Below are 15216 nucleotides of genomic sequence, written 5' to 3' on the forward strand. Positions count from 1 at the left end.
CACTGAACAGATTGGTTGTAAATATTGTACTGACTTACATGCAAGGTTAAAAGGGTAGACCTCTGTGACATCACAAAGAACATCACAACAACATATACTAATGCTTCAGCAACAGTAATTTTAAACAATGATATCTGCAAGCAACCATAACCCAAGGTGTGAACCAACTGCATGGAAACACATTGAAATGCATATACTTGAGGACATTAGTAAATGTCAAATATTCAAAGTAAAAATAAAAATAAAATATTCAAGTTGGTTTAAACATATTAGAATGCTTACTTTGCATTTAGCCACCAAATATAGATTAGAACCCAAAGATTTACACATCACGTTAAAGTGAAAGAATTTTCTCCAACAAAAAAAATCCAATATTCTCAAAATTATTTCCAAAGTTGTTTGCTTTTGCCTTCTGAATTTTTATACTGAAATTGATAGATTTGCTGACATTCTACATCAGCAGTACATTGGTCAGCTACCATGTTCCCAGACACCTTGTTATTTCAAGTTAATCTTCCTGGAAAAGTGCAGCAAAAAGTAATAATTATGGGAGCTGCTGGACTGAATAGTGTAATGGAAAGATCTTGTAGCATTTATAACTAGTCTGGTTCCAAAGATGGACTGACGAGAGATCCTCTCTGGAGTGCTTCTTGTGTCCAGGCACACTCGGGCATAAGCTTCACCTAATTTGAATCCCTACCTACCAATAAGGAGATTTTTAAATTAAGTTGTATACAAAAAATAAAGTGGTACACCCTAAATTAATAATTTTGGTTAAATAGCTATGATTACTAGCTGGTTCGCCATACAATCATGTCAAACCTATATAGATGCTTAATTATTCAGCCAAATTATTTTCACCCAATCTACATCTATTAAAAAAAACCTGCTCCCACCTGCAAAATGGTCAAAAGAGAAAACAGCAGGCAAGTAAAAGTTTAGAACTTATTTCTTTTAAGAAAAAAATGTTAGAAAAGATGGGATAAGTTGGTATAAAGTTAAAAAAGTAGAGAGAAAAAGGGTAAGCACATGAAATGTGTATGTAAATACAAGTTCTTTCTTTCAATAATGAGTAGATACAACATAACTGTGAGGTAACTAAAACTCATTTGTGACTTAGTCAATCTTCTCTATATACCTCATTAATTAAAAACACTTTGTATGTAAATTAAATGGGGGAAAACATTGTATTAGACCATTAATCTTCATAAATTTTCAAAAGTGCAGACGGTGTATACCTAGCATTATATCTTCTATTGACAGAAGACAGATATCTTCTTGCAAAGTATTGCACAGTACTTTTCCTTCCCAAGTGCCGTCCCAATTACCCATGAGGTTGTCCTGAAAACAGAAGTTTTAATATTTTAATAGTCAACATTTACATGGTATTAAGTAGCATTCTTGCACTGCTCAAGGGATGAAAGCAGTTATTTTTTCAGCCATGGCTTTTAAGTGTTTCTTTCCTCCCCTACCTGGACTATTTTGAGCTTTGCTTCTCCTTGATCCCTGCTACTAATCTCTGCTTCACAGTTCATCCTCTCCGCACCACTCGAATGGTGGTGGTGGGGGGGGGGGGGGGGGGGGGGGGAGAAGCACTGACTGGATGCCCTATGGTTCAGTGTTAGATCCAGTACTGTTTCCAATTTACATAAGTGACAGATTCAGGAACTCAATGCAAAGTGGTCAAATTTGTTAATTATACCAAACTGGGAAGGGCATGGGATTGGAAAAGCCAGCTCAGAAATTAGAGAATGAGTTGGACAAGGTAGGCAGAACAATGGCAGATAAAATTGAATGCAGATAAGTATAAAGTGCATAGGAAGGAAAAATGGGTGACACACAGACTCCATGAATGGTGTTGAAATAGCAAAGGAGGAAGTCAAAAGACACCTAGGAGTCTTAGTAGACTTGTCGGTAAACATATCCAACCAATGCAGAGCAGCAAAGCCAACAGAATGTTAAACTACATATTCTGAAGTCACAACAGCGCAATATGAATGCAAGTTCTTAGTTTGTTTTTCTAAGAGTGCTTCAACTAACTCATTGCTGAAACTGTGATCAATAGTATAGCTCTCTACACCATTAGGCTCAACAGTTCCTGAAAGACAAAATTCAGCTTCTTCCTCACTCTCAGAGACAGGCTACAATTGGTTGCAAATATGGCAGCAAAAGATGTTCCACACCAGGCAAATAAAATCAGAAAACACAAAGAAATCTTCTCACCATGTCAACACCTACAAAATAGCCACAGCTTTCATTTCCTGGCAGACGACCACAGAATACGACTGTTCCAAACATTAGTTCATTTTCAACATACGCAGACACCCTCGAGTTAATCTCTATGGGAGATTTCTCACTGAAATGCAACATTTCAGCGCTGTCAGATTCGAGTTCAGTGTCATCTTCCTCTTCAACAAGTTCCAGTTTGTCAAAAGGAACAAAAACTCCACAATCATCATCACACCTAAAGAGCTGTTTTCCTTTGTATGAACCATCTGTATATCCTTGACCCCTGCCTTCTTCCTGTTAAATCAGAGATATAAACACATTTACAAAATATGCTTCAATAACAATTGAAATGAGAAACAAAGATATTATATAAAAGAAACACTTGGTTATCCATATACCAACCAAACTGACAAATTCACACATTAAAAAAGCACTTCTGTGCTTGTTCACAGTACATGGTTGCAAAGTACTTGTATAAAAAGAACATTATTTTCATAGGTTGTACAATGGCCTACAATCAAAAGGACTGTAGCGAGAAAACAACAAAGAAATTTGAGATCGGTCAGTGTCACACTTGGGGATTTTTGATTTTTTTTTTAAGAGCAAGGATTTGGGATTATGCTTAAATGTTGCATTTTAAATCAAAGTAAATGCCCACAGGCTTAAAAAATAATCAACAGACTGCAGGCATTGATGATATGTATTAAAGCCAAATGAGCTTATTTGTGAAATGTCACAGCTCACCATCTAATTATAACTGATGCAATGAAGGTAGCTGCTTCACCCCAGTACCACTACGAAGAATTACATAGAACATACAGCACAGAAACAGGCCATTCGGCCCAACAGGTCCATGCCAGTATTTATGATCCGCAGGAACCTCCTTCCTCCCTACTTCATCTAACCCTATCCTTCTATTCCTTTCTACCTCATGCATTCATTTAGCTTCCCCTTACATGCATCTATGCTAAATCGCCTCAACTACTCCTTGTGGTAGCAAGTTCCACATTCTAACCACTCTCTGGGTAAAGAAGTTTCTCCTGAATTCCCTATTTGATTTATTAATGACTATCTTATATTTATTGCCCCTAGTTCTGGTCTCCCCCTGAAGTGGAAACATCTCTTACTTCTACCCTATCAAACCCTTTCATAATCTTAAAGACCTCTATCAGGTCACCCCTCAGTCTTCTCTTTTCTAGAGAAAGAGCCCCAGCCTGCTCAATCTTTCCTGATAGTTCTGATGATACCAGAACAGAGAGGTAGACCTATCACCATTAATCAGGATGGCCCCCATTCATTTTGAGATTAGCAGGAGATGTTCTCTTTAAACCCAAACCCCAAGCGGGGAGGAGGTAGCCGATTTTATTGACCAGTTTACTGGTGAATTTCCTGAATGGAGAGAAGGCGCACAAAGACCACCTTCGGAAAGATTAGAGAAGCGCGCCTGAGAAAAAAAACAATATCCAGTTCAGGTCACACGGGTTCTATTGTTACACCATCATATAATTAGGTATTGGACAGTACAGATGCACTCCTGAATGCAAGACGTCAGAACACTCATGGGAGTGACCAGCAATTACCAATTACTACATATACTTCGCATTTAGACAATGGAATATTTGATGCAATCCCAGTGGAGGCAGGGTCATTGAATATTTTTAAGGGTGAGTCAGATAGATTCCTGATTGACAAGGGAGTCAAAGGTTATAGTAGGTAGATAGGAAAATAGAGTTGAGGTCACAATCAGACTAGCCATGGTCTTATCAAATGGCAGAGCAGGCTCAAGGGGACGAATAGCCTACTCCTGCTCTTAATTCATATGTTCGTATGTATACTGCCCCAATGACTTTTTGCCCCGGAGTCACTTTTTGACGCGTAATCCTTTGAAGTGTGATTCTACATATGCAAGGTTTGTAACAATATAGATGGAAGTGACTTGAATAAGGGTTTCAAAAGCAAGATAACAAAATTGAATCAAAACGAATAAAGGAATACAACTAAATTCAAAAAGGAGTTAAATTTTTTTTTTAAGGAAATTGGTCCAACGGATGGAGAATGCAAGTTATCAAGATAAATGTAAGATAATTAGGTTGGGAGAAAGTAACCAAACTAAAAAGCATGTACACACATACCCTTCTCACCAGGAAGGGGATCTTCGTGTTATGTAAAAAAAAAACCTGTTGAAACTATTCGGCCAGTGTACGGCTTCAGCGCAAACAAACAAGGAACTGTTGCAGTAACAGAGGAATAGAATACAAATCAAGAAAGGTGAAAGCAGGTTTAAGCACTGATTAGACCCCACGTGGTGTACTGTGTTACCATAACATAGCAAGGATATGATTGAGAAGGGTACAAAGTAAAAGTGAGAAGATAGCAGGTCTCAGGATTTGGAGGAAAAGACTAAGGAAGCTGGATTGAGACTTGTTACAAATAAGAAACTTCCCAGGACCCTGGGGATCTGCAAGGCCATCATTTGATTTACTAGAATGTTACTTCTAATTTCCTGTGGCGTTGCACATGGGAAGTCAAGAAACGTTTTACCTTGATGTTTCCAAAGGATGTGATGACAGACTACTGCGGTGGACCACAGAAACTGCTACTATAATAACATGATTAAAAATAGTGGAATAAACTGGAGAACTTAAATTAGAATAGAATGATTTTTTTTTGACACCATACAAACGCAACAGGAAAACTGAACCCACAGAAACCAACACAAACCTTGTGCATCTGCCAACTCAAAGATTTGTGCACGTACACCCCCAAGTCTCCCTGTTCCTGCACTCTCATTAAAACTGTACCATTTAGTTTATATTGGCTCTCCTCATTCTTCCTCCACTTCACACTTCTCTACAGTAAATTTCATCTGCCATGTGTCTGCCCATTTCACCAGTCTATGTCCTCCTGAAGTCTGTTATTATTCTCCTCACTGTTTACTACATTTCTAAGTTTTGTGTCATCTGCAAACTTTGAAATAATGCCCTGTATAGCCAAGTCCAGGTCATTAATATATATCAAAAAGAGCAGTTGGCAGGACAAGTTGAAAACGCTGTTAAAAAGGCATAAGGAATCCTGGGCTTTATAAAAACAGAGTACAAAAACAAGAGAGTTACGCCAAACCTTTACCAACCACTGGTTAGGCCTCAACTGTAGTATTGTGGCCAATTCTGGGCACCACACTTTAGGAAGCATGGCAAGGCCTTAGAAAAGGTGCAGAGGCGATTTAGTAGAATAGTGCCTGGGATGAAAGACTTCAGTTACGTGGAGACTAGAGAAACTGGAGTTCTTCGCCTTATAGCAGACAAAGTTAAGAGGAGATTTGAAAGATGGGTTCAAAATCATGAAGGGTTTTGATTGAGTAAATAAGGAGAAACTGTTTCCAGTCACAGTAGGATCAGTAACCAGAGGATACAGATTTAAGGTAATTGGCAAAAGAACCGGAGGAGTCATGAAGAAAAAAAATTTTCGGCAGTGAGTTGTTACGATCTGGAGTGCAATGCCTGAAAGGATGGAAGCAGATTCAATAACGGGCCAGAAATCACTCCCAAAATTACGGAGGAGCGTGCTCTCAGTTTTGAGTGGTGAATTGAAGGAGCAAGTTCCCGCATTTACACATGCGCAGTAAAATGTGGAAATCATGAAATTGCTCCTAGTGGTTCGCCATGATTTAAGCTTCGAATTAAAAGGGCCATTGCACGCTGCAATCAGGGAAATCATTGAAAAAGTGCTAACTTGCATATCTGCCCAGCTGGAAAGTAACCAATTACACCACCAAACAGGTATGCTTAAAAATACCAGATCTAAAATAAGTTTTCACAGCAAGGTTAGTCTTAATGACTGCCAAACAACTAAAAATTAATTTTTTTAATTTGGAGTCTCGTGTTACTCCTTATTTTAATAGATTTTGGTCATTAAAAAAATAATTAAATTAATTTTTTTTTTAACTTTTCCCTTCTGTCTCTTTTAAATTAAATTATTTCTTTGGCTTTTTATAAAAAGATTTTTTATTTTATTTACAATGACATACAGAATACTAACTTTAAATGAATGAAGTCTACTTGCCTGCTTCAGCAATGAAGCCTGAATCTGTGGGCATGACTTCCCTTCCTGACAGGTTTTGTGGGCGCGTCTTCTCCACACCGATGTTTCCAGCTGCGCAGCAACTCACACTGTGCAGAGGCTGGGTTGATAGCGCACATTTTGTTTAAAGTTCAAATTCAAGCAATTCGATGCCACAGAGCCCGCAGCAAGTGTTTATGTGAATTAAATGCGCAGGAGCTGCGGTGAGCATTGCCTCGCCGCTCTGAGCGATTTCTGGCCCAATAACTTTCTAAAGGGAATTGGATAAAAACTTGAAGGGGGAAAATTTGCAGGGCTATGGGGAAAGAGCAGGAGAGTAGGACTAACTGGATAACATTTCCAAAGAGCCAGCACAGGCATGATGGGCTGAATAGCCTCCTCCTGTGCTGTATCATTTTATGATTCTGCGGACTGAGAAGGACGTATAAATTAAGAGTGGGTGAATTCAATGTCAAATCAGTGACAAAGTGAAATAAAGAGGGGAAAAAGAACGATTGGATTAAGAGAGAAGGGTCAGAAAGGAAAAGTAAACAAAAAATCTCCCATATGCTTTTTTAACAGCCTTCTCAACTTGCCCTGCCACCTTCAAAGATTTGTGTATGTGCACCAAGAGGTCTCTCTGTTCCTGCACCCCCTTTAAAATTTTTCCATTTAGTTTTCTCATTCTTCCTACCAAAATGCATCATTTCACACTTCTCTGCGCTAAATTTCATCTGCCATGCATCTGCCCATTTCACCAGTCTGTCTATGTCCTCCTGAAGTCTGTTACTATCCTCCACATTGTTTACTACATTTCAGTTTCATGTCATCTGCAAACTTTGAAATTATACCCGCTATACCCAAGTCCAGGTCATAAATATATGTCAAAAAGAGCAGTGGCCTTAATACTGACCCCAGGGGAATACCACTGTCTCCTTCCCTCCTGTCTGCAAAGTCACAGGACATCCACTAATAATTTTAAATTTTTCACCTCTACTCAGCATTTGCTATGATGGTACCGATGTATCGTTCCAGCCAAAGTTATGTAGTTACTATTTCCTACAATTTTACATTTTATAAATAACTCCGTGAGATATTTCATTCATTTCTGTTCAGTTCGATACTTTTTCAAACAGTTTGCATATGTATAGTGTAGGAAAACATCCCAAAACAAATATATTTCATATACAAAGACTCAAGAAATGTTATTGTTGAAACTCAAATAGCTGATAATAGACAGACTGTTGAACATTATACTACTGAATAAGCAAACATTATAAGACAATATTTAATTGTCTTATTATTAAGACAAAAGATGTCATAATTTGTACTTGGAGGCATACTGGATTTAATTACAGAAATTGTAATTCCAAAGGGTTGTTTTTCATTTAAATTTTCCAAATCTGTGTCAAATTTTGCCATGTCAATATGGAGCTAAGTGTAGCCAAGATAGCAAGTTAAACAAATGTATGATTGTGACCATCGCTGAATTAAAAGGCAGAAGGGAGATCAATGACCATCAGTATACTCTATTGCATTCCACAAACCAGGAAAAAAATTGTTTTTTTCAGAGCAGACATGTAGAAGAGGCAGCTGATACAAGGATTGCAGCCATTAATTATTCAACAACCAGGTTTGATAAGAAAGGCAGACAACATTTACAGCTCCTTCCCCCACCTTTTTCCAATATCATTTGCCTTATTACATACAAGAAACAGAAAAACGATTTGAACACTTACCAATAATTCCACTCCAAAACACAATTCATGCAGCAACTTGCTCTGCAGTAAGGACCCCTTGAATTGTACAATACCAGGTACTTTTTCTCCACCAGACCTCAGTTGAACTTTAACCTTGGACCCATAATCAATCTGGAGCGCTTTCTGCAGTTTTGGTTTGTTTTTGGACAGGAGGTGCCTCTCATCACAGGTTGAAACAGCCAAAAGCAGTTCAGCTACTCTTTCCTCAATTTCTTGTAAATCTTTTTCTTCAACTTGCATGATAACATAAGGCTGTTCTAAGCACTGCACAGTAATATACCCTCTTTTATTCTTGTTACTGTGAATATTCGAAACATGAGGACCTCGATTAAGCATTATCATTCTACCTTTTGATAGTCTTAAAGGCATTTGAGTGCATCTGTCAACTGCACTACATTCTTGAACAACCAAATAATATTTGGGCTCTTCTCGAAGTATCACATTGGCTTTCTCTCTGTTCCATATAGCAGAACTCATCATGATACAAGCTTTAGGTAAAAGCGTGTTGATCGTATCTCAAAGTGAACTTGTTGCTACGATTGTAAGGGCCATGAAACAAGTCCACTCTTCACTCTGTTGAACATATTAAATAGATTCTGTAGAAGAACGCTAAATTCTTCAAGTGAAGTACATTAGTCAAAGGTGCACCTGAAGAGCTGGACAGAAAAAGGAGATACAGCATTTCAATAGCATTATTCCAAACATTTTATTGACTGTTACATACTTTCATTTCTGCACAAAATACAAGGAAGGTGTGCATCATAAATACATGAATTATTCAGCAAAGATTTAATCACAACTGTTTTGATTAAGTGTAAATTTAAAATGTTAGACTTACTGAAGTAAGCAGGATTATCAAGCCTCAAGTTTTCAAAATGTATGTATGTAAATCAAGTCATGGATTTATCAAATACCAAATAATAGCTATAGAAGATATTTGTCAGAGCCAAGTTTTCACTTTGTGAATGTTTGAACTCATCAAGGTGAAGCCTGCCAGTGTTAGGAATAGAAAAAAAACAAGTGCTCAGTTCTAACCCAGCCTAACTGAACAGAACCTGCTCAGGTCAGCCCTGTTTTCTATTCAGCCATTAAAGAAAGCCTGTAAGTTAACTGCTCTAAGTTCACAAGCCACAATTCTTTTAATTCCAATTCTACGGGGCTAGGTTTACCTCCTGCTCAAGTCTCACATCCATAGCATCACAGCTTTCATGATGTTCTACAGTTTAATCAATTCAATGAAAATTCTGAGCTGAAAATGTTGTTTAGATGAGGCTTCTTTTTTGTGTGGTTGAAGCGAACTGATGTTTCTGCCCAGTTGGATGAGGATGTTTATGAAGAGCTTTGAAGCAGAACTTTAGTATTATTAATTGAGTTAGTCAGCCACTCAGGCCTGGATCATGGTGAATAACCATCTGTCCAAGATGGGGATCACTGCAGACTTGACAGTGGGAACACCCTCCCTGGTACAACTAACAGCTTCAGAAAGGGGTTCATTTGAGATGTTCAACCAAACTCCTGTCTGCTTATTTTGCTGTTTTTTTATTTTACCATCTTTTCTATCAAAAATGTCCACTGGTGTAAATATATTTACAATCATGTGTATTAGTTGGGCAAATACTGCAGCATGTGCAAGTCTCAGGGCTGAATATAACTCATTTCCAAATTTTAAACAACCCATACTTACAGAAAATTATTCTCCTCTTAAATTGACCCCCCCCCCCCACCCCCTTTTCCAATGCAGAACTATAGTTAAGGTGATCAATAGCAAAGAAAAGCACTCACACCAAAAAATACAGCAAAGCAGCAATAGAGGATCAAAATTAATCAGGCAGTACTGTTCTCCCTTGTACAATGTTGCATAGCCTTTTGACCATCAGTTTGCATTCATATCATGCATTTCTGAATCAGATCCTGATGCAGACAGCTGGTGCTCAACCATAAAAAGCTGAACATGCCTACTGGACTGGTTAGACTATGCCATTGGATGACCTTAAATTCAACCTCAATCAAGCGTGTAATAGATTGCTGTGGCTGTACTCTGCAAAAGTAACCTCTCAAAGCTGAAATATCACTTTCTTTGAGAAAGCACTTAAAAGGCAGTGTGGGTAGGTGCAGCACTGAACCATCCAAACCAGCAAGCTCCTAAATTGCAATCCCTGGTCTGTGCAGTTAACCTAGCTCAGCATAGGTTGTGGTCAGGGTGCAAAAAAAAAAATGGCTTCAGCATCCCCAGGCTGAAGCTGGGAACAACAGCCAGGTTTTTCCACTCCTGATTTCTGTCCAGTGATGCTTTCGGATATTAATAGCCGTCAAGCTCAGCTCTTAATGCCAACGGTCACTGTCTAGACACAGCGGTGGGCAACCAGCACCTTCAGGTGAGGAAGAGCAGGAGCGGCAATTGTGGAAGTTTAAATTAAAGGGCCGACCAGAACAGGGCACAATCCGGCTCGGGTCTGGCTATCAGGCCCCCTCGAGCGGAGGGGCCGCTGAACCGCTGCCTGGGCTGGCAGTGCAGGAATAATCGCCGCCTCGGGTGATGGGGTCCGCCTGAAGGGGTCAATCCGGAGGCCCCCGGGGGCATATTTGAGGTATTGGGCCGGTACACAACACACTCCGCAATCGGCGTTTTACTCAAGTTCCCATGTTTCACTTACGGAGCCGGATCGCCTCCCGCCTGTTTCTCGGGACCTTTGTACAAGATCGCGGCCAGTGGATTAAAAACAACAAACCCGACAACCGCCGGACAGCTGTAAATATAAGAATGTTCCCGCCGGAAGTAAACGCACGACAACCTAACCTGCGAGTGCTACGTCCCGCCTCTCCATTGCATTGGTTCGTTACAGGGCCGATAAATTGTCCAATGAGAAACGGCATCGGAAGCGATTGACTTTGCGAATGGCTAATGTTGGTGTCAATCAATGAGGTCACACTGCTTCCGCTATCACGTTTGGTGGACCGTGCGCCGATTGGGCATGCGTACATCGCGCTGCGGCTGCGGAGCGGAGCCGGGGTGACAGAGTGCGCAGGTGGAGTTTCCCAGCAATTACCCGTCCCGGAACTCTGCGGCTCAACAAAGACAAAGATCTTACACTTAATGAGAACAGCAATTAATAATGCACAAACTTATTTGTACGTTGTACGTTTGTATAGAAAATAAACTAAATTCTCCATGTAAATGGCTATATTTTATTGAAGCCCATGTTTAAGATAGACTCTGAATCTGTACTTGAAAGGTTGTTGCCAAAATAATGTTACTCCACCCCTTTCATGTTAATATTTCCACTGGATCATTTTTTCCAGACAAAATATGCTTCACAAATTCCATAAGTGTGAAGTGGAAGCAAGTCAGCTGGAACATAAAATTGAAGATATGAATTCAGATTTTAAACATTTGACCAGTGTAATTGTGAATATTTTTCAGCAGCAACTTGCTGACAGGTCACAGGATTGAAACCACTCGAGGGAGTTTTAAAAATGGTAAAGTGAACCAAGTTATAAATCTGAGACCACTGCTGTTGTGTTGATTATATGGGGAAAGCTATAATGAACTTATTTTAGAATTCTGAAACACCAAACTATTTCCTGTTAAAGGGCTTCATCCTACCAATAAAAATGATATTTTTACAAAGAGATTACAAATATTTTTCTACATGGAATGGGGGAGTACTTTGAAGAAAAGTATCCTCCCTCCAGTTTCCTTCTCATTCAATCAAAAATGTTTAAAAACAGAAATAATTGGAAAAGTATGCAAAGCAATAAAGTATATTTTTTTCTATGTAGAATTTCTAAAATTATGGAACACTTGATACAGAAATCATGGATATTATAGTAATTATCAATATTATTAAAAGTCTTGAGTATGGCATGGTGTAGCTGTCCACAAATCTTACTTCATGTTGTCATGATTTTTGAGTAACAGTTTTATGTCAACATTTATAATAGAAATGCCCTGGTTTAGAGATTCTGGCGAAATGGGACCGTTGGAAGTGCAGCTGGGCAGAACTTCCACCTGTTGCTATGCTCCTGCTGTGATCCTGTCCCAAATCCCAGTTAATGGGTCATTTAAATAATAGGGGTAAGCACCACCCGGCAGAAGTAGCATAATCTCAGATCAGCACTCTGCCTTTCTAAAGGGGGGGGGGGGGAGGTGGGGAGGGCAGAGGCCTATCTGGCCAACCTTGGAATACACCAACATTTTAATCCAGGTGAGTTCAGACAATCCAAGGTACCTGTTCCAATGGTAATCGATGCTGCAGGGATTGACTGCCATTTGCTTTTTGAATTTTGGGGCCCACGTTGGCCCAGAATGGATCATAAGCCTGCTCTCAGCAGTCATAGATTTCACTGGGCCAAATTAGATGAGTACCTGGCAGGATTACAAACATACAAAATTGACAGACAAGAAAAGCCTGCCCCACACCATGATGGCTGGAGCATCATGACTAAACACTTGCTCCCTCCCCACCACCCTCACAACCTCCCACCCTAGCCATGTAATCTACTGGGAGAGGCAAAAGAAGAGATGAAAAACCCATGGTCAACAAGTGAAAAATTTCCAGGGATGCCCCTCAACTGCTGCCAAAATGTAAAGAGGGGCTAGCAACAGAAATGCCCCCTCCCCCACCCACCGCGAACCACAAATTGTGGTGCAGTTGAAAAGCGATGGAAAGTGTTGGATCTCGGTTCCAGTACGCTTTACGACTCCCCTGCACGGGAATTGCGCAATTTCAATCACATCATTCTTGTTATCCCCTATCACCCACCTACCATGTCAAATTCAAGGAAATGAGAGAGAGAGAAATAGAAGACAACTCAGAAAGAACCAGAAAAGAGAAAGGGACAGAAAAATTGAAGTGATAAGTAGCAGAGAAGCGAAAAAAACAGAGCCAACAACACAAAGACAACAGAGACAGACCATATGTGCCAACTTACGAGCAACGCCACAGGAGATCCACCAGTACTCAGTAGTATCATGGAGTGATTTAACAATTTTGTTTTTCAGGTATGTATTTTTTTTCTTATGACAACTATTTGCGTTATGGGTTCCTGGTAGTTATAAACAGCTTACACCTACGCAATAAATGCTGGCCTTGCCAGCAACGCCCACATCCCATGAACGAATAATAAAAAACAACAGCCTTGTCTGTGTGATTATGCAAAATCAGATTATTCATATTTACAAATTATAATTACAGTTTGTTGGTCATCAAAAGGAGTTAGTTTGTGCAAAAATACCCAGTGGTTACATCTGAAAGAGGATGTTATTTGTGGATAAGATACCTATGGCTTTGTTTGCAGCAGTCTGGAAAATTTCAGTTCCACTACAATTAAAAGTGCATTGTCATTTTTTTTTGTTGGTTGGGGGGGGTGGTGGGAAGAGAAAAATTTCCTGGATATGCACAGAAATGCGTACAGATGATGGTGGGTTCACAATCTTTTTAATGTTGCTGAATTTGAAGAGTTTAAAATACACTTTGCTACTAACAGTAATATTACATGTTTATCATCAAGAATTTCCATTCTGACTAACCAGAACCATTGATGACAAGTGCAGCTTTAAAGGAGAAGACACTAAGAAATACTTTCAACATAATTCATTCTATCTTCTATGGCATATGTTTCAGTTTGCACATTTCACTTGCCCAAGAATAAGCTTCTAAAGCATTTCACTGTGAAACCCTGCTACTTGACTGGAGTAATCTTTTTCAGTTGAAACCTTTCCGTGTCACATTTTGATGTGTTTTCATCTAACCAACTGCAAACCTTGGCAATTATATTTTTCAAAACAAAAAAAAAATCCAGTTCTTGATCAACATCCGTAGTTGAGTTACTCTATGACAACTGATAGGCGCTCTGTTAGGATCCCAATGCCTGACACCAGTGGATAATGTCCACTTCCGGTCTGCTTCGATAAAACATCAGGCAGAAGAGCTGAAGTCCTTTAGAAGAGTATTCTAGTCAGGTGAAGTTTGTTTTCAGTCCAAGGCTGTGAAACAGATAAGTGATTCAGTGATTTACATTGAAATTATTTTTTGTGAGAATGGCCAATTTTAATACGCGAGTCCTCCTGGCAGAAAAGATGGCTGAGATCATACCTGTAAATATGAGCAGGTGACTGAGATCATCTCATGCATGAGAAATAATGGATCATTAATTAAAAGTGAGTCTGTTTATGTGTAAATCACTGCAACATAGGCAGAATAAATAACAATCAGCTAACAGGAATCCATTGACAATTAAAGGTGCCGCACATCTGGTTTGAACCATATAGTCTATTTTTCCCACTGAGCTGATTGGAATTTCTAAAATGTAAGAGTCAGGGTGGGATTTGCCTCAAAGTCAGCATTGCAGCCAGAAGTTGGTCAGTGAAAAACTTCTGCCTGCCAGTCCAACCCCACCCCATTCTCCAGGTTGGGATTAATGAATTACGCAGTGACAGTCCACCGTTGAGGGAGAGGTAAGTGATGGAGTGCTGCTGCAGGCCACAGACTGCAGCACCTGAAATTGGTGGGGAAATTGTTAACAGACAGAAGCCCCTTAATGTGCCAGCACTAAATTTTGAGTTGGCTCTGAATGAGCCCAGCAGTCAAAGAACTGGCATTTGGAAGGGTTGGAAGAAGGGGAGGTAGGCAGAACTCCTATCTTGCAGTCAATCCTCCTGCCTTCAACTGCCACAGTCTCCATACCACTTCTATTCTTGTGGCCATCTCTTTCAGTGACTGTGTAGAGGCAGGAATGGAGGGAAATTGAGCTGAATCCTAATTCCTACCCACTTACCATCATTTAAATGCAGTGGGCGAGCAATGGGTAGGTGGCTGACATAAGTGACACTGTTGGCGGAGAGAGGAGGAAAGGAAAATATGAGCAGCTAATTTTAGGGTGGCCTCTCTGCCTTATGTTCCTCAATTCTCTACCCCCGCAACTTCCCTTTTTGGACAAGAATTTAGAAGAAAATCCCCCCCCCCCCCCCCCCACAAATGTTTGGTTTCTAAAATAGAAATCAATTTTATTTCCACTTACTCCTATTATGATGCAGACTTATCCGTTATTAAGATCATCAATAAATTTTTATCAACGAAAACATCAGAATTCAACTTTTGGTGCTATCCCTATTCTACCCTATGTTCAGTTTTGGACTTGTCAGAAATTGGCACTCCCACTTGGAATT

At 39.6% G+C, this 15216-nt stretch overlaps 1 protein-coding gene across 1 annotated transcript in view; it reads right to left on the reverse strand.

Moving 5' to 3' along the window:
* cyld (cylindromatosis (turban tumor syndrome)) overlaps positions 1–10825 on the reverse strand; it is a 48270-nt gene extending 37445 nt beyond the window's left edge. Inside the window, exons 1-4 of the mRNA XM_067997895.1 lie at positions 10703–10825; positions 8028–8704; positions 2224–2523; positions 1239–1341 (exon numbers count right to left, since the gene is read on the reverse strand). Coding sequence (XP_067853996.1) covers positions 1239–1341; positions 2224–2523; positions 8028–8528 — 904 coding nt within the window. The 5' untranslated portion in view covers positions 8529–8704; positions 10703–10825. The remainder of the gene's footprint in view (positions 1–1238; positions 1342–2223; positions 2524–8027; positions 8705–10702) is intronic.
* Positions 10826–15216: the final 4391 nt, after the last annotated feature.

The sequence above is a fragment of the Heptranchias perlo genome, chromosome 16 (assembly GCF_035084215.1).
Source record: "Heptranchias perlo isolate sHepPer1 chromosome 16, sHepPer1.hap1, whole genome shotgun sequence".
Taxonomy (NCBI): domain Eukaryota; kingdom Metazoa; phylum Chordata; class Chondrichthyes; order Hexanchiformes; family Hexanchidae; genus Heptranchias; species Heptranchias perlo.